Source organism: Dipteris shenzhenensis, chromosome 6, assembly GCF_047967505.1.
Source record: "Dipteris shenzhenensis isolate YYH24624 ecotype China chromosome 6, Dip_SZ_1.0, whole genome shotgun sequence".
NCBI lineage: Eukaryota > Viridiplantae > Streptophyta > Polypodiopsida > Gleicheniales > Dipteridaceae > Dipteris > Dipteris shenzhenensis.
Window position 1 is genome coordinate 3,614,527 of NC_141601.1, and position 25,628 is coordinate 3,640,154.

The 25,628-nt window shown below is 44.2% G+C and overlaps 1 protein-coding gene across 2 annotated transcripts in view; it reads right to left on the reverse strand.

Annotated features, from left to right (window-relative positions):
* The window catches only part of LOC147900651 (uncharacterized), an 88,245-nt gene that overhangs the window by 28,890 nt on the left and 33,727 nt on the right, over positions 1-25,628 (reverse strand). For both annotated transcript variants that reach the window (XM_087376188.1, XM_087376189.1), the window contains exons 2-4: positions 3,169-3,217; positions 2,010-2,098; positions 1,826-1,882 (exon numbers count right to left, since the gene is read on the reverse strand). In XM_087376188.1, coding sequence (XP_087232314.1) covers positions 1,826-1,882; positions 2,010-2,098; positions 3,169-3,217 — 195 coding nt within the window. The remainder of the gene's footprint in view (positions 1-1,825; positions 1,883-2,009; positions 2,099-3,168; positions 3,218-25,628) is intronic.

Below are 25,628 nucleotides of genomic sequence, written 5' to 3' on the forward strand. Positions count from 1 at the left end.
CGAAAGCTGTCGAAAGCAAGGGAGCGAAAGGGAGTGCAATTTAGAAAAATGTTGCTTCAGCCTTCCTAATTTCTTTTCATCGATACTTTCTCGAAAGGTGGGATAGACATCCCTAGTTCCCCCCATGGGATATACTCTCACGTTCTTTGCTCTTTGACCATAGTCAAAATAAATAATGAACTCTTTAACTATGATCAAATAAAAGGTCAACTTTATACTTTGCTTGGAATATTTACAGCTTGGTGATAGTGTGATGGAGTAGAATGGAGGGATGGGCTGCTTATATAGGGATTAAAAAGGGGCTGAATGGTCCGTAAATAGGCCGTCTGGGTCTGTTCTTGACCCGACTTGCTGATGTGGCAAAGGACTACCAATGTGGCAAACTGTGCATGCTTGCTTCTCTCACTGACAACTCTAAGGTCCTCAGAAGGTTGCCAGCATCTCTCTCTCTCTCTCTCTCTCTCTCTCTCTCTCTCTCTCTCTCTCTCTCTCTCTCTCTCTATCTATCTATATATATTTATTTATTTATTTTTTTATTTTTTTAATTTTTTTTAAATTTATTTATATACAGAGAGAGAGAAAGAGACGCACACACACACACACCCCTTCATAAGACTAGAATATTTCCAAGTTGCTCATGCAGGGCCACACATCGGCGAAGAACTTTGTCAGGTCCCAATTGATACAAGCTGCCTGTGATTATTCTTACAAATTAAAAATTTTATAAAACAAACGAAAGAAGGGAGCTTGTAAGCCATACAAATAGTGCACTTTAAATGGCATCACAATCACTCACAATATACCTAGATGAACCTAGGAACATTCCCAAACTCATCCTCTAAAAACACAACATAGTGCAGTTTCAATCTCACGATAGTCACTCATAAGATTGAAAACCATAAACTCCATCACGCATAGAAGGGACTAGCTACTATGACATCCCCACTGATGTCATCAGCGCCCAACAGTGGGTGTAGACCATAGTATAAAAATGTGCTCTCACACATATAAATCCACACACCCACACATACTTAAGCATCCATTTATACAAAGTCTTCGTACTGAGTTTCTGTCGGCACTTCGGAGGTGAAGGGCAGACTCAACCATGACGAAGGCTAGCACTAAAGGAGAAGGCTAATCAAAAAGTAGTCCAAAATCTATTCATTCAAGCTACACAACTGCTTGTGAAGTCTAAACGATTTCATTTTAGTCTCTCCCAAACGAGCATCTAAATCTAGCTGATAGGGCAACGTACCATTTAAGATACAAAGAATTTTCGTAATACCACAAGGCTGCAACTTGGACGAAAACTTCACAAGGTGAACTTCGCATGTCCACTAATACGGCAGAAGCATATACCTAGACTGAAAATTATCAACTCCATCACAAATTTTTTCTTTTTTTAACAACTAGACTTCTAATGTTGTTTTCTAGGCTAGCTATCCTTGCATCCAAACTCACAACCAAAAGATGAAAAGAGATGAAAAGATCACCACAACAAGTAATGATCATGCTCTAGGAATATAAAATAAACCGGAGGCTCCCTTCTCCACAGCCAAAGACCCAAGCATATCATTGGCAAACCGAAAAAGTGGAAAAGAAATACGCATGCATAATGACACGAAGTTAGGTGTTCAATTCTCTTCATTATAAATTCACAAATTTATCAATAATTCAACAAAAAGTGCAAGTTCTCACCACATTACAGTTACCCACAATGCTGCATACCAGCAATTCCATGATGTCACAGAGGAGCTGTTTTTTAATAAGCTTTTTGAATGAGTTCCAAACCTTCAGTAAAGCCTGAAGTAAGATGTATACAAACCTTGTTAACACGAATTGGCTTTCCATACAACTTGATCATGTTGAGAATCTTGATGGCCTATCCACAAAGTCAGATAGGAAACAATGAAATAGTTTTGACATGTAAAAACACAACCTTCCATGAAATTTTTTAACGTATTAAGCATTGGAATTTGGTGAGAGAAATGCAAAAAGAAACCACTCACATAATCAGCATCTTCTTCACTACGAAACTCCACAAATCCATAGCCTTGATGAAGGTTTGTGACTCTGTCCTTTGGCACATACACATTAACTGTGAATAGCCCACCACATATTATCAGCATTTTATGTACTTTCTAAATATAGACATTCATTAAGAATAGCCCACCATATTATCAAATAATTCTTAAAGAGATCATCTCAGAAAAAAGAAAAGCTTTCAATTCTATAAGACATACAACACTCGCCAACAGGCCCTCCCTGCACAACAACTCCCCCACACACACACAGATTAATCCCCCCACACACAACAACTCGTCCTCTAAGAACACAACACATAGTGCAATTTCAATCTCATGATAGTCACTCCCAAAGTTGAAAACCATAAACTCCATCTTCACATAGCAGGGACTAGCTACTATGACATAACTACCAACGTCATCAGCGCCTAACAGTGGGTGTAGACCATTGTATAAACATATGCACCCTCACAAATAGTTAAGCATCCATTTATACAAAGCTCTTCGTACTCAATTTTTGTCACCCCTCCAGAAGTGAAGGGTAGACTCAACCATGACAGAGGCTAGCACTAAAAGAGAAGGCTAATCAAAAGTATATACCTCTGTAAGACTAGAATATATCCAATTGTACAAATTCAGATTTTTGTTCTAAAGTCCAAAATTCTTCAAAGAGAGTTTTTAGCTATTGGACCCTCTGCACTGGCATAAGATATTTCGATATAGTTGAACCACTTGGACAAAAATTCAAAGAATTTGAATGTATGCTAAGGTGGTAGAAAAATATACCTTCGTAAGACTAGAATATATCCAGTCGTACAAATTCAGATTTTTGTTCTAAAGTCCACAATTCTACAAAGAGTATTTTTAGTTGTAGGAGCTTCTACACCCGCATAAGATATTTCGATATAGTTGAAAAGTTATCACCACTTGGACAAAATTCAAAGTATTTGCATGTCCGCTAAGGCTAATCAAAAAGCAGTCCACATTCTTTTGATTCAAGCTACAACGGCTTATGATTTAGTCTCTCCCAAAATTATCAAAGTAAAACAAATGCTTAGACAATCTAGCAGACAAGGCAATGCATATATCAACAGATAATACTTTAAAAAGCTTATAGCAATCCTTGATATTTAAAAATACTCACCAACTGGCCCTGCTTGCACAAACAATTCCCATAAAAGCTCTTCAGATACCTACACAAATCATTTTCAAGAGATTAGCTTGCCTACATTTAAAAACGCTCATGTATGAAAAGACATGGAAAGAACTTGAAATCAAGCAAACGAAAAAAATACCAACTAAAACCCAGTATGCATGTATCACCTTATAAAATAACATCTCAAAAGAAAAAAATGTCGGATGAAAATGTGGGCCCAAATCTCAGCCACACAATAGTGAGACTCATTAGCAGGGCGTCACAAATTACTTTTACTCCACACTTTGTTCGAAAGTGGTAAGAATCCCTCTCCCACAACCCGCTTAGCCATGTCACCCTCCCATTGATGAAAAGGATCAGTGCCACGAATCTCACAGTGATCCTCCCAACTAAAAGCATGAGGATGATATGAGAACTAATTTGGGATTTAACAGATCCAAGGAAAGTAGAACAATAACAGATCTCTCAACAAAATGTTCGCACAAGACCATATCCCAGCAATCCTGTACCACAATCCTTAAAATGTTGCCTAGCACATTCACAACCTGACTCGAAAGGCCAGAGGCCACTAGAGACTATGTCCAAGTTCATCCCTTGAAGTGCAAATACTTGCAGTTGCCACTCTACAACTTCAAACCAACCATATTCAAAGCATAGAGAAGCAAGACATGCTCTCCACAATTGGTGCCCTTTGCTTTTCCCTCTCAACAGTATGATTACAGCACTAATGAAACGTCTCACAGGTACTTATTGTATCTTAGATATTAGACTTGCCATGTATGTTGCACGAATTCATCCATGGGGATAAAATGCATCCATGAAATCTCGCAAAGGTTCACACTTCTAACTATCATAATAAGCACGAATGGCCACTCAGTAATACTTATTTTTATTTATTTGTTTATTTATTTTATTTTTAAAGGCTAGAAAATATCCACAAGAGGAGAAAAAGAGACAAGGAAAGAAGGGGGTTTATAATAGGCATGAAACAAAATTAAGAGTTCAAGAGAATGATTTTTATTTAAAAACCCAAGTAAGAAAGCTACACTTATGTTCTCATCAACATCCAAGCATACTCTGTCATTTGTATGGGACCTATGCACAGACTTTGGAAGAATCTAAGTGTTCTAGCTTAGGTTTTTGAGCCCTTCATCTCTGATCAACCCTAACTTTGGCATATCTTTCATAGTGTAAGGATAGAGGCATATAGACGAAATAGTTAGAAGTAACTCAATCTTTAACTAGAGGTTGAGGATTAGTTCATTGCTAGTTAGAGTAGAGCCAAGATTAACCAAACCTAGGATTAGATTAATCCTAGGTATAACTATTTTAAACTGCAGAATCTATTCTAGGAAAACCCTCAACTTAGATGTATCCTTCACGCCAAAGCTGTTAGAAAGAACTAACATAGGGTATATGCAACAGAAGAGATTATGTGTAGCGCAGGAACTCACAAATTGGTGCTTATATGGAACCCAAAACTTCTTTCCTTAGTGTGCTTAACATATATGTGTAAGCAAGTAATAGACAATGCTCATGAAAGAGATCTAGAACCAGCAGTATATATTTCCATCTAAGAGATGGACACAATACAAAGACAAGTCCAGTGTCCCACAAAAACGTGGACTCCAAAACAAACAAAATATGCTGTTCTCCTACCTCCGTGGTAATCCCAAAACACTTGGCCTCGGTGCTCCCAATGAGATTAGATGGGCCTCGTCATCCTTCTATGCAAACACATTCAGGCTGATCCTCCCAGAAAGCCACGTGTGAGGTCGTGCTTGCTGCCCTCTGTAGACAGCCAATGGTGAAGACAAACTGAGCCCTTTGTCTGCTGCAATCCTCCAATGCTCTTGAACAGGTCCTTATCTGCAGCTCCAAATCGCTCTCAAAATGGATGATCTATGAGCTCTCGAGGGGCTGCTTTTATAGGGCCCCGAAATATACCCGACCGGATCTGGCCGACCCCGGAGTCTGTGGGGGTCGAACCTAGCCTGCTTGCAGCCGCTCGGCCACGTGGCACACAGCCACAGGCCCCAGGCCCCATTTGAAGGCTGTTTCCAGCCCATATGCTCTTCCAAACAGTCGCCTTCTAGCTCTAGCAATCCCGCATGGTTTTTGGACCTGTTCCTAATCAGTTCTAGCCTCCAAGCCTTCCGTACAGCTGTCTGCATCAGCTCAAACGAAGGCACCAGGTGTACCAGAAGTTCCCGAGCTAGTTGCAAGTTGTTGCAGGGTGGTCTAGGCTTGTATACCTGGTACACATTGCCCCATATAGCTCCTGTTGACTGTGCCTGTGATCCATACAGCACCCAAATACTTAACCCTGAGTGATGCCCACATGGTAGCCTAAGTGCTGCCCATGTGGCACCCATGTATTTGTTTTTCTTTGTGAGTATGCTGCCATATCACAGCCAATGCGCTACGCATGTGGCAGCCCCATCGAACTCAAGTCCACCTCCCCATGCTCTCTTCATATGGGGACATACAATTGGGAAGGTTTTTCCAACACCCCCTCTCACCGACACATCTTGGCCCTATCCCCACTCGTCGATGAAGATGATCCATCAGCTCCCATGTCGAAGCCCTCTAGGACAATGCGGTCTCGATGTCAATTCCTAGTATTTCAGCCAATGGCTCCTCCTTCAAATACAGTCCTGTGTAGGCAAACCGTCCATGTACACAGGTCCATCCTCAGCAGATGGCACCACCTGCTTCAGTCACGTTCCCACCACCAATCTAGAGCAATCCAGTTGCCAACTTCCTCCAGTTCTCACCCTCGTAACCCTTCTTTGCAGACATAGCCTCTAGAAATCACCAAACATCAGACTTTCTGTAGCAGACAATCAGACTTTGCATAGACCTGCCTGAACCTAAGTCGCCCTCCTCCTCGCAAGGGCACAATCCTTCAGACGTAGAAGATGATTCCCTAGAGTTTTGAATCAACGTCATCTTTCAGCAAGGTCCTTGCCTTCAAGCTCCACCACTTGTGAACTTCTGTCCATGGCTCTAATACCATGTTAGAAATCCACGACGGTACTGATCTGGAATCCAAAACTTCTTTCCTTAGTGTGCTTAACATACATGTGCAAGCAAGTAAATAGACAATGCTCATGAGAGAGATGTAGCAGCAAAATATATTTCCGTCCAAGAGATGGACAGAATACTGCCCCTGATCAGTTCCAGCCTCCAAACCTCCCGTACAGCTGTCTGCAACAGCCCCCCATACAGAGGCACCAGGTGTTCAAGCAGTTCCCGGGCTAATTGCGACCTGTTGCAGGGTGGTCCGCTCCATACTGCCCCGTACAGCTCCTGATGACTGCGCCCATGATCTGTATAGCACTTGTGCATCAGAGGTTGTCCAAGCAGCCAAGTACTTACCGTGAGTGCTGCCCACATGACAGCGCTGCTATGTGCTGCCCATGTGGCAGCCCCATGTATTTTTCTTTTCTTTGTGAGTATGCTGCCCATATGGCAGCCAAGGCATGCTCTCCTCATATGGGGGCTTACAAGATGGGGAGGTGACTTTTCCAACAAAAGCATGCTTTACAAAGAATATACCTTTGTAAGACTAGAATATATCCAATCATAAAAATTTAGATTTTTGGTTGTTCTTAAGTCCAATAAACCTACACAGGGGGGAAAAAAAGAGAGAAGAAAAAATAGATAACAAAAACTTTTTGAAAAACAAAAGGAAGACATACTTAGCAAGCAAAGCATAAGCAGCTATACTAGGTTTCTAAAGACCCGCGGAGTCTCTTGGGTAAACCCAGTGCTTACTTAAATACGTCAAATAAACAAAAGAGAGAGAAAGCAAAAAATAAAGAAGAAAGGAAGAAGTGACTAAGCAAAAATAAACAAGCAAATCAAGCAAAGAGGGGAAGTGGGCAGTAGTGAGATAGACGACTCCTTACAAACCCCCGTCGGGCACCCACCTCTCCTCCCGCATAGGGAGGTGGGGTCTATGAGACCTAGACATCCGAGACCCTATCCTATACCATCTGGAACTAGAATGGTACCTGATGGTCAGAACCAGAGAACTTCTCAAAATCCTATATAGGTCACGACATAGTCTTTTACACAGAGACACATCAGAGTCCAGAGCACCCACTACCAGTAGTCAGCGGGTATACATGAGAGTTTGCCTACAGAGATGAGACGAGGGATACAGGAGGGGTTCGAGGATCAGGAGGAGTCGCAGTCCTTTACAGATCCACACTTTTGGGGGCCATCTCAATGGAGCAGAGAGATCCACGCTCCAGGTTTCTCTGGATCCGGATTCGACACATGGATAGCCGGGATTTGTTTATTGCAGTTTGCTACTTCCCCCTCGAGACCTCCCACTTTAACAGCGATATTCGAGGGGAGGATGAGACATACTTGCTGCTCTTTATCAGTCCATTGTTGACTTCTCTAGCCGCAAGGAAGTCCTCCTAGTTGGGGACTTCAACGCGAGAACAGGCACTCGTCAGGCACCACTCCTCAACTTCAGGGATGATTCCACTCTACTGCCACACATTGACCTACGAGTTTCGGCTGACAGACGAGGACCGCTCACATCCTATGGACAGGCCCTATTAGACCTCGGCAAGATGCATGATCTCATTATCTATAATGGTCTGGACAAATGGCCCGCATCAGGTGGCTTCACTTGCTTTCCACACGGGGAGGCTTCAGTGCTGTGGACTACATCATGGGATCCCCTGCCTTCACATCTCGCATCACTGACTTTAACATAGCACCTCTCCCTCCACGGGCTGATCATACCTATCTTTTCCTTAGCACTTCTACCCCCCGCCGCACAGCACTTTCTACCCCGTTGAGTTCTTACTCCACCTACCATGATATACACTTTGATCGCGATCACTCACCTACTTACTCTGGCCGTCTGTACATACTTCTCGCATACATTGACTTTATACCCTTATTAGAGGACCGTGCTGCCCTAGTCACTCGCTCACTACACGAGGCTGCTCTTCACGCTTTCCCCCACACCACCCGCTCCACCCGCCCACCACCTCCTGGGACTGTACCCTGTAATAGCTAGTACGATGATGAGTGTAAGGCTTTACGCCGTCATCTCAGATTCGAGACAAAAAACAGCCTTCTGAGCGAACCAGAGACGCTACGCGAGTACTGTCGTCTAGTACGTAGGAAGAAACTTGACTTCGTGCGTCGGAACGAGAAGGATCTACTGAACATTCTGTTCAGTAACAACTCTAAGGACTTCTGGCGGAGATTTCTAGAGGGACGGTCCCCCCCACCACTCACTGACACTCAGGTTTGGTCTCATTATGCACACATGCTATATGATATCCCAAATCAGCCAGCCCCCAATCTATCACATATGCCACACCCCACATCATGCACCCTCTTCACTAGGGCGAGGGTAAAGGATGCCGTAATGAAACTTCATAATGGCCAAACGAAGGATCATGAGGGACTATGCACTGAGTTCATTGCATATGGGATTAACCTCCTAGCCCCAATTTTAGCCAAGCTATTTAATGAAGCCGTTTTCTTGGGGTTTCCACGCACTTGGACCATCAACACTATCTCACCCATCCACAAGGCAGGGGATCCCATGAACCCGGAGAACTACAGGACCATTACGATTGGGCATGTCATGTCCAAGATTTATGCATCAGTACTTGATTCTGAGGTCAAAAGATTTGCGGACTGTCGAGGACTCAGAGCAACAGGATTTCAGGCGAGATCATGAGACCATGGACCACATTCTCGCGCTCACATGTATCATCGAGGAGGCGAGGGCACGGAAGCAAAGGGTTTACTGTTGCTTTGTGGACTTCCGCAAGGCAATTGACACCATTCCGAGAGCCCGCCTCATACGACACCTACAAGATCTGGGTTACAACCAGGAGATCATTTGGGCTGTCATGACACTTTATGAGCGAGTTTCAAGCAGAGTCCGAACAAGATCTGGATGGACAGACGAGATCATGAGCACTATCGGGATCAAACAAGGGTGCCCATTATCACCTACCTTGTTTGGCCTCTACATTAACGAGCTCGAGACAGTGATGCAAGCACAGGGTGGGGTAGGTTGCTCTCTCGCGGGCACGCTGATCCGGATATTACTTTACGCATATGACATGGCTCTCTTGTCCTCCTCAGCATCGGGGCTCCAGAGACACCTTGACGCACTTCAATCCTTTTGTGAGTCTCATGATTTGAAGGTCAACTTGGGTAAAACCAAGGTTATGATCTTCAATACATCTCGAGTCGTCATGCGCGATGAGCATTTCGCATTTGATGGGTCCCCTGTTGAGGTAGTTTCATCATACACTTATCTGGGGGTCGTCTTTTCCGAACCCATCTTCACCATGAGACCCGCGATTCAGGTGCGCCTGAGCAGAGGATATGCTTCATTGGCTAGACTAGAGAGACAGTGCTTCCGCTCTCACTTTCAAGATCCACGGACTAAAGGGTTGCTTTTTGACTCTTTGGTCCGCCCGGCAGGGATGTATGGCAGTCCATGCTGGGGGCCAGACTTGTCAGATACAGAGTGGGCGAAGGTGGAGGAGCTACAGGTTCTCATGTTATCACGGATGATCCGTGGTAAGCCATCCGTCCCTCACTAGATCATTCAGACTGAGTTTGGGTCACCCCCATTACAGCTCAATGCTGCATTTCAGGTCATTACAATTTACATATCTATACCGAGTCAAGGAGTATGGGGATTACCGGGCGTAGCAGGATACCATGGCTAGCACTGTCCTCTTCTATGGCACTTGCAGCAGGGGGAGATCAAGGTGCTGGTATGCACGTACAGAGAGATGGACAGACTACCTCCTTTCCAGTACAACATGAATGCTCCTTTCTCTCCCCTCCTATCACACGAGGTCAACCACGTTATCCGTGAGGATCTACTACAGCTACACACATTCTGGACTTAGTTCGGCCCGAGTGATCTCCCAGTGAAGCTGGGCTTCTACAGAGATCACTTCTTACGTATCATAGCGGAGGGTTTCATTGATCCGCCTAGAACACGCAGATTCACCTACCCCACTCGTTGAGGATCTCCCTTGGGCAGTTCGGAGTCTCTTCACACAGACTTCGTATCGAGAGCGGTAGAGCAGCGCAGTTACCCAAGGAGAGGCGCATATGCACACTATGTGACATGCAGGAGGTTGAGACAGACGAGCCCTGTTTACTATGAGATTCGAGGGCGTTTCTATTGCCTCTTCAGACAGAAAGTTACGGGATGTTGGTCTGTTTCCTCTCCTACCCAGGCCAGCGATGTTTCGCTGATTTCATTCATGAGGTGCTTAGACACCGCGATAGGATACTCCTAGCACGGAGACAGGAGCAGACTTCTCCCTCGACTAATACCTCTCAGAGCTCTATCACGAAGTTCTTTCAGCCATATCACATACACGAGCCAAGACCTCGACATGACCGTGACCCGAAGCCTGTGACCCGACAGCTCAGACAGAGGGTTGACTCACATATCATACTTGGGGATATCCCCTCCTTGTTTAGGGTCGGAGCCCAACTGACGAGGGTCACGATGGCCTTGGTTAGACGCAGAGCTACAACCTGGAGACGGACCAAGACTGCACCCTTGAGGGGGCGACATCGTTCCATTGCTGACCTCATGCCTCCACTTCCACAGTCCCATTAATCTTGATGTCCTGCTATTGGCAATGATGATGATGATGGTTATGATGATGCCGACGATGATGTTGAGATTGATATATATAGTCGGGATATGACTATGTTGTACTTAGAACTTAGTACTGCCATTTTTCCTTTTTTTGCATTCTGCATTGGTGTGGATGCTCGTTTAGTAGCTCCACTACCACAGCTCATTGTATCAGGTTTTTTACAGTCTCATAGGCCCATCGGTCTTCCGAAGACTTTAATAAACTCTCTCTCTCTCTCTCTCTCTTTGTGCCATTTTTTGTATCATCTGGAGATAGATACACATTTTTTGCACCAAGACTAGACACACCGTCCATAACTTTTTTGAAGAAACGGTTGGCCGGACCGTTTTGAGACCGCCACCGTTATGCTCATTGTACTAGTTATCTTTAGTCTCACAGACCTTCACGGTCTCCCGAAGACTAATTTCTTTCCACTTATGTACCACTTCCTACAAGATGCAAAACTACATTCCTAACTTAGACAGCACATGCATACTCAGTCAAACCCTCTTTTGAAACTAAAAGAAAAATGGGCTATTCAGCTCTCCGCTTTTTTTTTTTAGCTTATGTTCAATCATTCTAAACACGCCTAAGGCCGATACACCAGAGATAAAAGACTTCATATCTAAGATTGTGCGTACTTTTTTCATTATTTTTATTGGAATATACCTCTTGTGTATTAGTAAAGTTATCAAATTACTACATTGAGTGATGAAAGATTCCTTAGTTGTACCAAGGCGGAAAAATCCATGTAATTTTTTTATTTTTTCAAAGAAAGGAACCTTCTATTAATGCTTGAAAGACTTCATACAAAACAGCAGCCCCGAAGGTGCTGAGTATGGAAAAAACCAGGAAAAGGCTGAAAGAAAAAACCGGCCTGTTCCAGAGAAACCCAACTCTTGCCTAGGGAATCTCTGGTATTGGAGCCCAGAAACAAATCGCAACTCCTTGAACAGCCCATGATCAATTGCGAATTTCCTAGACAAGCCCCTGGGCAAATTGCGATTTCTCCTGCAGCTCCTTGGCAGCCTCCTGGCAGATTGCGAATTCTCCTAGCAACTCCTAGAACCTCCTAGAAGTTGGCGATTTCTCCTGGCAGTTCCTGGATCCTCCTAGCAGATGGCAATTTTGATCTTGCAGCACCAATAGGTCATGACTAATGATCTGGCCTCCTGTCCCCAAAAACAAGGCTCTCTGCTCTTTTTTTAATCTTGTGCTAAATTTAGCAATTTTTTATTGCACCACTCTTTTGACCCCTTGTTGCACACTTTGGTCCTAGGAATTAATTGCCTAGTAACTGGGCGCACATTCACAATTTCCAAGGGTCCACTAGGAATTTTAATCCCCCAAGTCTTGCGCACGTGGCTAGACTCTCGTGCCCAAGAGGCTCAAGGCAGTCACGCGTAAATTACGAAAGTCACAAATCAAAGATCCCATTAGTTCACGTCCTCGTGACATACCCCCCTCTTGAAAGAAGGCAAACGTCCACGATTGCCTGCAAAAAAAAACAACAACAACAAAAGAAAAAGAAAAAGAAATAGAAAATAGCAAAAATAAAAACCAAATCTAAAAGGACAGCCAACAATGCTACCAACAGATCAACCAAGTCTAAAAGGGTAGCCAACCAACAGACCAATCAAATTTAAAAGGACAGCCAACCATGCCACCTACAGATCAACCAAGAATGTATACATATTTGTAGAGCCATGGATAACAAATACATATAACATCGCACATCAGATGCATCATAACCAAGTGACTAGTATACCAATCATAGAGACCCCGCGGCAAATTTATTGTCAGCAACCAATACCTCGGGTGAGACATACTGTAACACCAAGCGACCTCTAGATACACAAGAGTCTCTGTACAGAGGGAGTGGAGGTGCTACCCCCCCCCTTGAGCATCAAGCAACGCTCCAGACGCATGTCGCTCTGCAGAACCTGAAGAAGTGCCAACTAGAGTTGGTTCTAACTGAAAAGCCTCAAGGTAAAGCTGCAACACCTGAGGAGTATCTACCAGTTTCTCCTCCTCCAACCACTTCGCATGCAATGATGAATAATTCAAAAATTTCACCGAGTAGCGTCCACTAACTTTATCTTTTACCTTCCTTTCCTTGTGTGCTAGAATCTGCTCAGGCACCAAAATTTTATCCAACTCCTCCACCTCTAGCTGCATCTCCCAAGGCAGATCCTCAGGCACATCACCTGAAAAGGATTAAGAAGGCTCACATGGAAGGCATTGTGAATTCTCCAATAATCAGGCACTGCAACCGGAATGCTACATCATCGATCTTCTTAGTTACCTAAAAAGGCCCATAATACATCATACTCAACCTAGGAAAAAGCTGAGTACCACGCTGTGTACTTTTTAGCCTTGCCTTCTGAAAAAGCAGCAGACATAATCACCTTCATTAATAACCACTTCACAACGATGTTTGTCTACTGCCCTCTTGTGCTTATCCTATGCCCGCTGAAGCGCTTGCCTCACCTTCTGATAAGGTACATCCAAGCTTTCCACATACTTATCAACCTCAAAAATTTTATCTTTGGTCTGTAGGATCGGTGGAATCTTACGGCTGCCTTCCACTATCTCAAATGGAGCTTTACCTGTAGAAGAATGTTTCCATGTTATTATATGCATACTCAACCAACGGTAGAAATTTCTCCCATTGTGACTGGTGCTCCGAAACATAGCATTTCAGCAAATCCAATGCTGTGGAATTAGCCTCCTCCGATTGCCCATCTGACTGTAGAAGAAAGCTGAAGACTAGTGCCCATACTTATCAGCCTCAAGAATTTTATCTTTGGTCTGTAGGATCAGTGGAATCTTACGGCTGCCTTCCACTATCTCGAATGGAGCTTTACCTGTAGAAGAATGTTCTGTGTTATTATATGCATACTCAACCAACAGTAGAAATTTCTCCCATTGTGACTGGTGCTCCGAAACATAGCATTTCAGCAAATCCAATGATGTGGAATTAGCCTCCTCCGATTGCCCATCTGACTGCAGAAGAAAACTGAAGACTAGTGCCCATATTATCAAAAAGTCCCTGCCAAAACAAGCTAGTCACTCACGATAGACTTAGGCATGCCATAATATTTAAAAATATTATGCATAAATGACTACACATTATGATCTGCCTCAATCTTCTTCCATACAAGAATGAAGTGGGCCTGATTGCTAAATCGATCAATGATCGTCCATATTCCATCATTACCTATAGGGATCCTGGGCAAATCAAAAATGAAGTCACGCTATGCTTTCCCACGGTCTATCTGGGATGGGCAAAGGATGTCACAATCTTGGAGTCTTCCTACGATCATACTTCACCTCCTGACGAGTTATGCATGTGCGAACATATTCTTCAACATCACGACGCAGCGTAGGCCAATAAAAGAAATGCTCCACCACCTTAACTGTAGAAACAATACCCCAATGTCTTGCATACGGTGGATCATGACATTCACTCGTGACCTTTTGCCATCAATTGATGGGTGACACACAGCCTGCCATGCATCATCATATAACCATCCTTAAGACATAATGCTCATGTCTCTGCCCATTGATAAGCTGATCATAAATTCCAGCAAATTGCTCATCATCTGCATACTGGTCCTTCATAACCTCAAGCTCATTATGATAGGGAATTGTCACACCTAAAACTTGCGGCTTTCGAGACAAGGCATCTGCAACCACATTCTTCTTGCCTTCAACATGTAAAATCTGAAAACGAAATATAGACAAGAAGTTTGCCCACCTTTTGTGCTTCTCAGACAACTTGGATTGCGTCAAAAAGTAACGCAATGACTGATGATGCGTCTGGACCGTAAAATCAGCTCCAAGGAGGTAATGTTTCCAAGTGGACAAGGCATGACATACAGCCAACATCTCCTTCTCATAGATCTGCAAATGCTTCTCAGCTGGCTGTAAAATACGACTCTCATAGGCTACAGGGTGCCCATCCTGTGTTAGAACAGCTCCAATTCCATTCTTACCATGGGCATCCGCGTGCACATGAAAAGATTTTCGCAAATCAAGCAAAATCAGCACCGGATCTGTTATAAGTTTCGGTTTCAACTCCTTAAAAGAGTCATTCTCTTCCTTTGTCCACCGAAACTCCCTTTCTTTCTTAGACAGAGCATGCATAGGAGCTGCAATATTTGCAAAATGACGGATAAAGCGACAGTAGTATGAACACAAATCCAAGAAATTGCGAACTTCATGCAAGTTCTTCGGTTCTAGCCACCTCCTTATGGCTTCCACTTTAGCTGGATCCATCCGTACCCCATCTTTGGAAACAATATGCCCAAAAAAATGAATTTCAGCCATGAAAAACTCACTCTTCTGGGGGTTTATAAAGAGCCTTTGCTTCCTGAGCTCTGCAATCGCTAAGTGCTCCCGATACTCCTCTTCATCTTTCGAAAACACAATCATGTCATCAAAGAATGTACCTCATCAAAGAATGTACCTACAAAGGCTCTGTGATTTCGAAAGATCATGTCCATCATGAGATTGAATGTTGCAAGAGCATTAGTGAGTCCAAAAGGCATGACCAAAAACTCATACAACCCAAAAGAAGTCATGAATGCTGTCTTATGCACCTCTTTTGGGCGTATGCGAACCTAGTGATACCCACTTCTTTTCCTCATACAAGAACTTCAACTCTTTAGAAGATAAATAAGCAGCCACCTTCTTATTCTTTTGGCACTGCCCTGCAGCAAACGCAACTTTCTCGCAAATGGCCTTCTTCTCTATTCTGAAAGGACGAGACCCAAACTTCTTCTCTGAGAAGTCTTTGTTAACTGCCTCATCAGGCTTCCTCTTCTTTGGCTGTGCATCAGAATTCAGCATCTTCTGGAAACGAGGGTCCTGTGTAAACTGCGTGAATTAACTCATGAAACTCTGCAGCTGCGGCTTGAATAAATCCACATCCTCCTCATCAAGATTGTCAACCTGATGCTCAGAAACATGTTAGTACTCCTCTCTTGCACCTTGATCATCAAAAGGAGTCTGAGACATGCGCTCCTCCTTTTCCTCTTCTGTAAGAGTCTGCGATCGTTCCCTGTGAGACATATTTAATGGAATAGTATGTTGTTGTCCTTCGCCCAGTCTGTTGGACTTGCACCAAGCCAACCTCAGGCTCACCTCTTGAAGAAGTTAGGTGGATCCCAGCAATGGAACCACTGAAACCAGCCTTCACAAATTAAAGGGTAGTGGGATCCAGTTTAACTACAGCATACACAATACCTAACCAAACAATCAATCACCACAAACTTAATCACAGGGAGCTAGAGCGCTCCTACTTAGAAACAAGGACACTGATTGGCCCCAAACGCTGGCGCGCCTTGCGGTATTTCTTTACTATTCATATAAAGCCAAGCGGCTGATTACAAGGTCTCCTGAAAGCTGCACCATAGGTTAACCACTGCCCACAAACTTCCAATATCCTGAACACAATCCCTCCTCAACCTTATATGGCGAATAGGCATCCAATCACTAGGCAATCCTGCAATGTCCATGCCAACCAAATGTGCAACAGAACCCCAAAGGCATCAACTGACTGTGCGCTTCCTGCACTTGCACAACCTAGTGCCCAACCAGCCAGACACTACTGAACAACTGCAAAAAAGACCCAAACAGCCAAACTCTGGTGCAATCAATCCACCAAGCACTTCCAAACAAGTAGCCCTTATCTGTAGCCCTCCTGGCCACTGCCCAACAGCAAAAACCAACCCTTCTTGGCAAGGAATCAATCTCACACGCAATAACCAACTAGCAACCAGTCCAAAAACGGCAAAAGCTAGCCATCCTGTGTCCAAAACCCACAGAAATCAGGTCACCTAGGCTGGAAAACCCTAGATCCTGCAAAGAATAGTTGATTCCGCCCTGGCATAGCCCAAAAGCAACTTAGAAGAGATCGCCCAAGCCTGAAAAGCTCCAAAACTAGCAGCAACAGCCCAAAAGCAACCAAAAACAGGTCGAAATCCCTATAGCCAGACAGCATCCTGCAACGCCTACACCAGCCCCTAGACAGCCTAGAAACAAATTGCAACTCCTAGAACAGCCCCTAATCAACTGCGAATTTCCCAGACAAGCCCCTAGGCAAATTGTGATTTCTCTTGTAGCTCCCTGGCAGATTGCAAATTCTCCTGGCAGCTCCTAGGACCTCCTAACAGTCCCCGGAGCCTCCTGGCAGATGGCAATTTTGATCTGGCAGCACCTGCCAGCTCCAACAGATCACGACTGATGATCTGACTCCTTCTGGACTGATTCTCGCTTGCTGTCCCCAAAAACAGGGCTCTCTGCTCTTTTTGGAATCATGTGCTAAATTAGCAATTTATTGCACCGCCCCCTATTGCACACTTTAGTCCTAGGAATTAATTGCCTAGTAACTAGGCGCACATTCACAATTTCCTACTAGGAATTTTAGTCTCCCAAGTCTCGCGCACGTGGCCAGACTCTCGTGCCCCAGAGACTCAAGGCAGTTATAGGTAAATTACGAGAGTCGCAAATCAAAGATCCCATAAATTAACGTCCTCGTGACACCTACAGAGTCATTTAAAATCCAGCTTGAGTGCGAGCGGACATTTGCCTCCTTTAATAAGTCCCTCCAAAGTTCATGGACGCTAGGCAACATGGCTTTAAAGCAGTAGCTTAGCCATTTAGAGACATCCGTCAAAGTAGTCTCACAAGCAGCTGCAATAAATCTTCGCTTTTTTAGAGTTTTGTAAAACTTCCTAGCAGCACAAAGAAAAGGGATACTTGGACTGCAAACAAACCCAGAAGACTTGCAAAAACTTTGGTGTTTTGAGACCAAATCCATTTAAGAAACTAAGGCAAGGGAAAAGTTTTGGCAGACGAGTTTTGCTTTACAAAGAATGTTCATTTTCAACCTCGAGAAATTCGACACACCATCGTGAAAGGCGTCTTCAAGCAATGGGTTTACATTTCAAGTCTACCAAGACAATGCCTAAGTTATATATAAATGGGCCACCTGGCCAAGGCATGGCCCAAACATGCGAACCGTCCCTCATCTCGCCTTCAAGGCCCACAGACCATCATAACAGGAGGGCAAGGGGGAAGCCCCAACCCCATCGAGCTACAGCCTCCTCAGTTGCAAACCCCTTGGATCGCCCCTTCAAATGGGGTTTGGACTAGAGTGGAGGGCAAGACACTAGGCAAGCGTGTGCAGCAAAGAATTAGAGGAGACACACGGAAGGTAGTACCAACCGCGAGGATAGGATCTCAACCAGAGGCCTTCCCACAAAGAGGGCAATCACAGGTGCCCCACCTCGAACGGTGGATTTTCCCAAAGAGGAAGGAGTTCTTAATTTTTCACCTCATGACACGAGGCAAGTTCCACCAACACATCCCTTTCCCACCCTCACCCATCCCCCCCCCCCGCAACTATTCCCACTCCCCTCGTCTCCTCTTTCTTGCCACCCCCTACCTACTAGCCCACTCGGTGGGCTCAAGCTCCTTTGCTGTCCCCTTGAGGCTAGCCACTCCCACATGAGTTCTAGCGCGTAGGGCCGTACAATTACACGGAGCTACCATAGGATTATGATCTTAGCATTGATGATGCAGCCCCTAAAGGATGACACCATTGGAGCAGTAGGTAGCTCCACCATCCGCCCATTCTGTGGTTTTAACTTTGCAGCCATAGGAGACAAGTAGTTGACTCTAGTTCTCTTTGACCTCACATAGAAGGTACAGGTAAGTGTTAGAAATGACCCAACAGAGGGTACGCACAGCGGAAGACTGATAGTAATGCCCAAGAGCTCACACAATGTGATGTGGGGTGTTGAATCACAAACTTCTTAACTTATGTGCATAGATGTGCAAGCAAGTAAATAGACAATGCTCATAGACAAATATAGAAGCAACACTTTATATTTCCGTCCGTCCAAAAACTAGGACAGGGTACAATACCAAAAGGTCCTTCTACTACAAGCCTGACACTTCTAGATCTCTGAGCCCGTGTGCTCCACCTTGAGCATATGTAGACTCTCTATCTAGATCCCTTCCACCTTGCTGTCCGAAAGCCAGCCTAGGTGGGCAGCACCTTGAGCTAAGCCTGCAGCCCTATGTCAACCTCCTTCTCCTCCTGTGTGTAGGTCCAAGGGTGGGCCCGTGGCTGCTGCTGCCAGCTCCCCAACTGCTGCTTCAAGTGATGTTGAATGAGGGCTGGAGGCCCTCCTTTTATAGGCCCCCAAGGAGCTGAGAACTCCACCGACCCAGGCCCCTAGATCTGGCCGACCTGGTCGGTTCTTTCTGCCCCTCTTGGCCGACTTTTCTGGCCCCTCCTGGGCCGACTTTACTGCCCTATATAAAGGCTGTTGCTGGACTCTTTTGGGCTGCTGCCTGGCCCCAAGGGCAGCCCCCATTGGGCCCTACCCTTGGGCATATCTATGGCTAGATGGCTGGCCCACCATAGCCTCCACCTCTGCCCCTTCTGTCCTGCTGGTTCTGCCCTCTGCCAGGCTCTCTCCAGCCACGTGTGCAGCGCTGTACTGATCCATACTGCTGCTGAGGTCAGCCGCCATGTGTTGCCATCATGCAGCCACTCCTCGCCTCTATCTAGAGCTCCAAATTGCCACTGATCTGCTCCTGGACCTTCTCTAGATGTGCTGTCCACATGACAGCCATGATGCTGTCTATGTGGCAGCCCCTTTCTCTCTTTTTCTGTGGGGTACTGCCCTAGGTCTCCCTCTGAGATACTAACTCTCTCGTGGAACCTCACACTCATAATTTACTGTAGAAACACTCTCATAAGAGCTCTCTCTCTCTCTCTCTCTCTCTCTCTCTCTCTCTACACACAGCTAGGGCCCTAGACAATATGTCGGGCTGGACCCCCCCGAAGGTATTTTATTTCTTGAAGACAGAATCTGTTACAAGAGTTCAGCGTAGAGCTGCCTGATACAAAATCCAACGTGAATCCATATTACAAGAGCTTCAAGCTCATTTCAAATTGGCAACATGCCCCTTGTCTAAAATCTAGACTAAGTCCTATTACATGCCACTAAGGGCAACTCTGGAGTCTTCGAAGCACTTGGTCACGCGAACCGCCTCCTAGATGCTTGTTAGGCTCCCGTAGCGCTTAGGAAAATAACTCTTCCTAGTACCTGCAACAATTAATTAAAGCGCACCACCATGGCACCCATTAATTGTTAGCGCTTTGCATGCAAACAACACATTGTGGACTAGTTCTAGTCATGATGGGCGTCCCCACTGAACACATGTGCACACATAACAAATATAAAAATATATATTTATTCTCTGGTTGACCGAAGTCAACGCTCTTGATCATAATTAAGGAGCTTTGACCAAGGGTCGAGGCGCCTTAATTATAGCCAAGTCTCTCCAACCAAGTTGGCACAACTCTCCAACCGAAGTTGGCACATTTTGGTTAACCGTGGTTAACCCTCTTGGCGCATGCCAAGTCTCGTTGACCGAAGTCAACACTCTCTGACCGTAGTCAGCTCTGTAGTTCTCTGGTTAACCATAGTTAACCCTCTTGGTAATAAACCAAGTCTCCCCGACCGAAGTCAGGTTTACTTGACCAGAGTCAAGTATCTTTGACCGTAGTCAATTCTTTGACCATTAAAAGAACTCTTTGACCATAATTAACACATATCTTTAATCATGATCAAATAAATGGTCAACTATACTTTGACTTAGGATATTTACATTGTGGTGACATCCCCTCGGCTTCTATTCAATTGACCTTAATTAAAAAGCTTCCTTGTAAACATCCAAAAGCTGTGGATGATAGGATAACATGTCTTAGTCCATCCACTTGGCATCTAATGCCGTATAATTCTTGAATTTTACAAGATACCTGTAAAACTCCTTGCCCTGAGGGCCTTTGTGTACAGTATGGTACACAATTTGCTCTGGCTGAAGGACCTCCTCCAACTCATCCACTTCTGGTGGATCCTCTGATATTGGCTCTGTAGGCTCTGGCCCCTCGAATTTCTTTAGAAGACTCACATGGAATGCATTGTGAATCCTCCAATGCTCTGGCAATGATAACCTGTATGCAACCTCATTTATTCTTTCTGTAACCCTGAAAGGGCCATAGTATCTGGGAGATACCTTTGCATACACTTTTTGTTTGCCTTTAAACTTGTGGAGCCTAGCTTTTTCAAACTTCAAAAGTACCCAATCCCCTTCCTTGAGATCTAACTGTCTCCTATGCTTATCTGCAGCTCTTTTATGTTTCTCTTGAGACCTTTCGATTGCTGTCCGGACTTGGCTGTAAGCTGTCTGGAGGTCTCTCACAAACTGATCAGCTGCAAATATTTCATCCTTGGTCCTCAGGATAGGTGGCAAAATCACCTTCCCATAAATGACCTCAAAGGGGTCTTTCCCTGTAGAGCTATGTACTGTATTATTGTAAGCAAACTCTACCAATGGTAGGTACTTTTCCCAGTCTGAACCTTGGTCACTCACGTAGCATTTCAGCATATCCAATGCACTGGAATTTGCTACTTCACTTTGACCATCTGTCTGGAGATGGAAAGAAGAAGAAAATTTCAGATTCGTCCCCATGCTATCAAATAAAGCTCTCCAGAATAGACTGGTCATTCTGGGATCTCGATCACTGACAATGGACTTAGGCATACCATGGTGCTTAAAGATCTGTGCCATGAAAAGCTTAGCCATATGATCTGCCTTTATGGTTTTGCGAACCAGAATGAAATGAGCTTGCTTGCTGAATCTATCAATGATAGTCCAAATCCCATCATTCCCTGACTTTGATCTTGGCAAATCAAAAATAAAGTCCATTGTAATACTTTCCCATGGTGCCTGAGGCACGGGAAGAGGCATAAGTAGGCCAGGTGCCTTCCGTCTATCATACTTCACTTTCTGACACATAAGGCATTCAGTAACAAACTGATGTATATCTTTCCGCATCCCTAGCCAAAAGAAATACCTCTCTAGTGCTAGAGTTGTTGCTGTAATTCCTCTGTGTCCAACATAGGGAGGTGCATGGCATTCCTCCAAAATCTTTTTCCTCATCTCCTGGGTGATGCATAGGCAATCATCTTTCATTAGATACCCATCTTTCAGGAAATAGTGACTGGTGGATTGCCCCTCTTGCATTTGCTGTAGAATCTCACCAAAATCTGCATCACTAGCATATTGCTCCCTCATGCCTTCTAGGTCCTGATGATAAGCAATAGTCACATTATTGACCTGGGGTCTTCGGGACAAGGCATCTGCCACTCTGTTCCGAATTCCTGGGGTATGGACAATCTGAAAATGATACATTGACAGTGTGTTTGCCCATTTCATATGCTTCTCGGAAAGCTTGGTCTGAGTCAAAAAGTATCTCAAACTTTGGTGATCTGTTTTAACAGTAAAATCTGCACCCAAAAGATAGTGCTTCCATGTATGGATGGCATGAATTACAGCCAATAACTCTTTCTCATAGATTCCCAGATATCTTTCAGCATCACGTAATCTTCGGCTCTTGTAGGCTACTACATGTCCATTCTGATGTAATGCAGCCCCAACACACTCTCCACAAGCATCGCAATCAACATCAAAAGGTTGATAAAGATCCGGGACTACAAGAATAGGCTCTGTAGTCAACTTCTCCTTGATTGTATTGAATGCTTTCTTCTGTGATATTCCCCATGTGAAGGCTGCATTTTTCTTAGTAAGGTCATGTAATGGAGCTGCAATATCAGCAAAATGCCTGATAAATCTCCTATAATAGGAGCAAAGTCCCAAAAAACTACGGACTTCATGCACAGTTTTCAACTCAGGCCATTCTTGGATGGCTCGGATCTTTGCAGGATCCATCTGAATCCCATTCTTGGATATTATATGCCCTAGATAATCGATCTCTTCCAAGAAGAATTCACTTTTCTTGCTATTGGCAAAAAGTTGATGATTTCGAAGTTCTTGAAATACCAAAACACGATGTTCCCTGTGCTCTTCTTCTCTCTTTGAAAAGACTAGGATATCATCAAAGAAAGTACCCGTGAAATACCTGTACTTTCGGAAGATGCGATCCATCATTCTATTGAATGTGGCTGGAGCATTTGTCAACCCAAAAGGCATCACTAAGTATTCATACAACCCGAATGTAGTGCGAAAAGCTGTCTTATGCACATCTTGTGGTTGTATCCTGACTTGATGATAGCCACTCTTCAAGTCTATCCTACTGAAAACTGAAGCTCCATTTAACTGATCCAGCACATCATCAATGCGCATAATAGGGAATCTATTCTTGATGGTCATTTTGTTCAGTGCGCGGTAATTGACGCACATACGGAATGAGCCATCTTTCTTCTGTACTAGCAGTACAGGGGAACAAAAAGGAGACGAGCTGGGCTGAATCAACCCTTTGGACAGCAAGTCCTGTACCTAAGCCATAATCTCCTCTCTGAATCGCACTGACTCTATAAGGTGGTCTATTTGGTGGCTCACTACCAGGCATTAACTCTATCTGATGATCTTCTGGTCTCTCTAGGGGTAACTCCCCTGGCAAAGCATCGGAAAAGCAATCTTTAAAGTTTACAAGAAACTGAAATTTATCTTTGTCTGCCTCATTCATTTCAGCATGCATATCATTTTCTTTTTCTTTTACAAAATTCATGTACGCGGAAATTGCAGACTTTATTGCTTTACCACATGTAACATCGAATACAATGGGGATAGTCTCCCCTTTATTCCTGGAAACTAAACGCTGGTTTTTCCCCCTATGGATAAAACTCAGCACCCTCTCAAGGTATTCTATCGTCACTTCCTTTCGATGGAACCACGGTGTACCAAGTACAACATCATGCTGCTTGAGAGGAGGGATTAAAAAGTCCTCCTGATCTACATAGTTCTGCACATGGACACAAAAGCTTTCCAATCAAAGGAGTAACTTGCACTGGATTCCCTTGAAACATTTGATCAGCATCAAGAGCTCTGCCTAGCTCTTCAGTTTTTATCCCTAATCTCAGGGCTAAATCTTCATATATGAAATTGTCTGTAGACCCTGGATCAAATAGGATTAATGCTTGCTGATCTCTTATCTTTCCCCATGATAGCAAAAGCTCTTTTTCTTTTGGGTCTAAGGTACTTCCCAAAACATCAAGGACTGCTCCCACCATTGGCCTCGGTGCTACTTGTGGCTTTTTCTGCTCCTTAGAACCCGAAGGCTTCTCAGGGCACTGAGCAGCTACATGCCCCTCTTTCCCACACTTAAAGCATTTCTCTCTGCGAAACTCAGCTATCTGTTCAGGAGTGAATGGGGATTTGCCTTTATAAGTCTTTGAAAACTGAGTACCCCTCGGCTTCTGAGGCGGAAATCCTTTCTTTTCAACCTTGGGGTACTCTTTCTTTTCTGATTTTGAAAAATCAGTCTTCTCTCTTTCAGCACGTCCTGCATGCAAGGATAGTACTGTAGATGGATCTTGTAACGGCACAAGACTAGCTACTGAAGCTGAATGCATAAGGTCTTGAATGTTCTTTGCCCCCAAAGCATTCACTACTGCCTGGATTCTTGGACAAAGACCTGCTCTGTACTTTCTCATTTGGGTTCCTTTGTAGATCTTTTTAAAAGGTGCAACTTGCAAATATGCATCCCAAAACTTTTGGTTGTACACATCCACTGTATCTCCTGCATCTATATGCAAACCGTCCCAATCTTAAAGAACATGATCTCTAAACTGTTTAGGCATAAACTGCTGATAGAAGGCTTTCTTGAAGTCCTTCCACTTCTTTGGGGCTGACCCATCTGTGGTCTGTGCACTCCACCATGCACTAGCTGTCGCTGTCAAGTGCAAACTGACCATTCTTAACTTGGAGGATTCTGAAAACTTTTCTGTACCAAATGCAGCATCAAACTGCCTAATAAACTACAATGCTTTGTCTGTATGACCATACTGTCCATTGTAGGTCATAAACTTGACAGATTTACCTCGCTCTTTGAATTCCTTGGTCTCTCTGGAAGACTTACTCTTCTTGGACTTCTTGTGTTTCCTTCTTTTCCTTGATGGTTTATCTGATAAAGAAGAAGATACAGAAGTCGAACTCGAGGTAGACGGTGATGGACTAGGAGATCGGTGATGATGCCTCATGAGACTGTCCCCTATGAGATCTCTCTTTCTCTGGTTGTACACGAGTGTGCCTCTGGCATTGGCACGTCATATGCTACATTAGGCATAGCTTCTGCTTGAAACAAATGCTGAGCCCTTGGATCCTTTCTGAGATTCTCCATCTCTTGTATACGAGTGCGTACCATCTGCTCAAATTCTTGCTAAGTTTGTTGCACACTTCTCTGTCTTGGATGTACATCCTATCTTGTGAATCCCACTAGATAGGTGATTGAGCCATTTTCTTACAACTCGTCTGAGATCTGCAAGTTTCTCACACACACACAGTGTATGCAACTGATGCACGCTGCCTTTGCTTTTCAAAGAGAAAATTTACCTCAACAAGAGGTGTCTTGCATTCACAATCTATGCCAGTACTGGGCTATCAGCTCAAGGCATAAACTTAAAGCTGTATGCCTCTTTTCTGGCTACTGCAAATGGCTTCAAAAAAGCATCTGTTTTTCCCTCTTTTCACTGCTCAAAGGCATGCATACTCTTTTTCTGCAAATCTCTGATTTTCTCTGATTTTCTGCTGCTTTTCTGACAGTAAAAGTCTGACAGGTAGGTGAAATCTGCTGGCAGAAACAGTCTCTGCAACTGGCTCTTTTTTTTTTTTTTTGGTGAGACAGTAACCAGATGGGTAACCGGCTGGTTACTCTAACCAGACTGACTGGTTTTG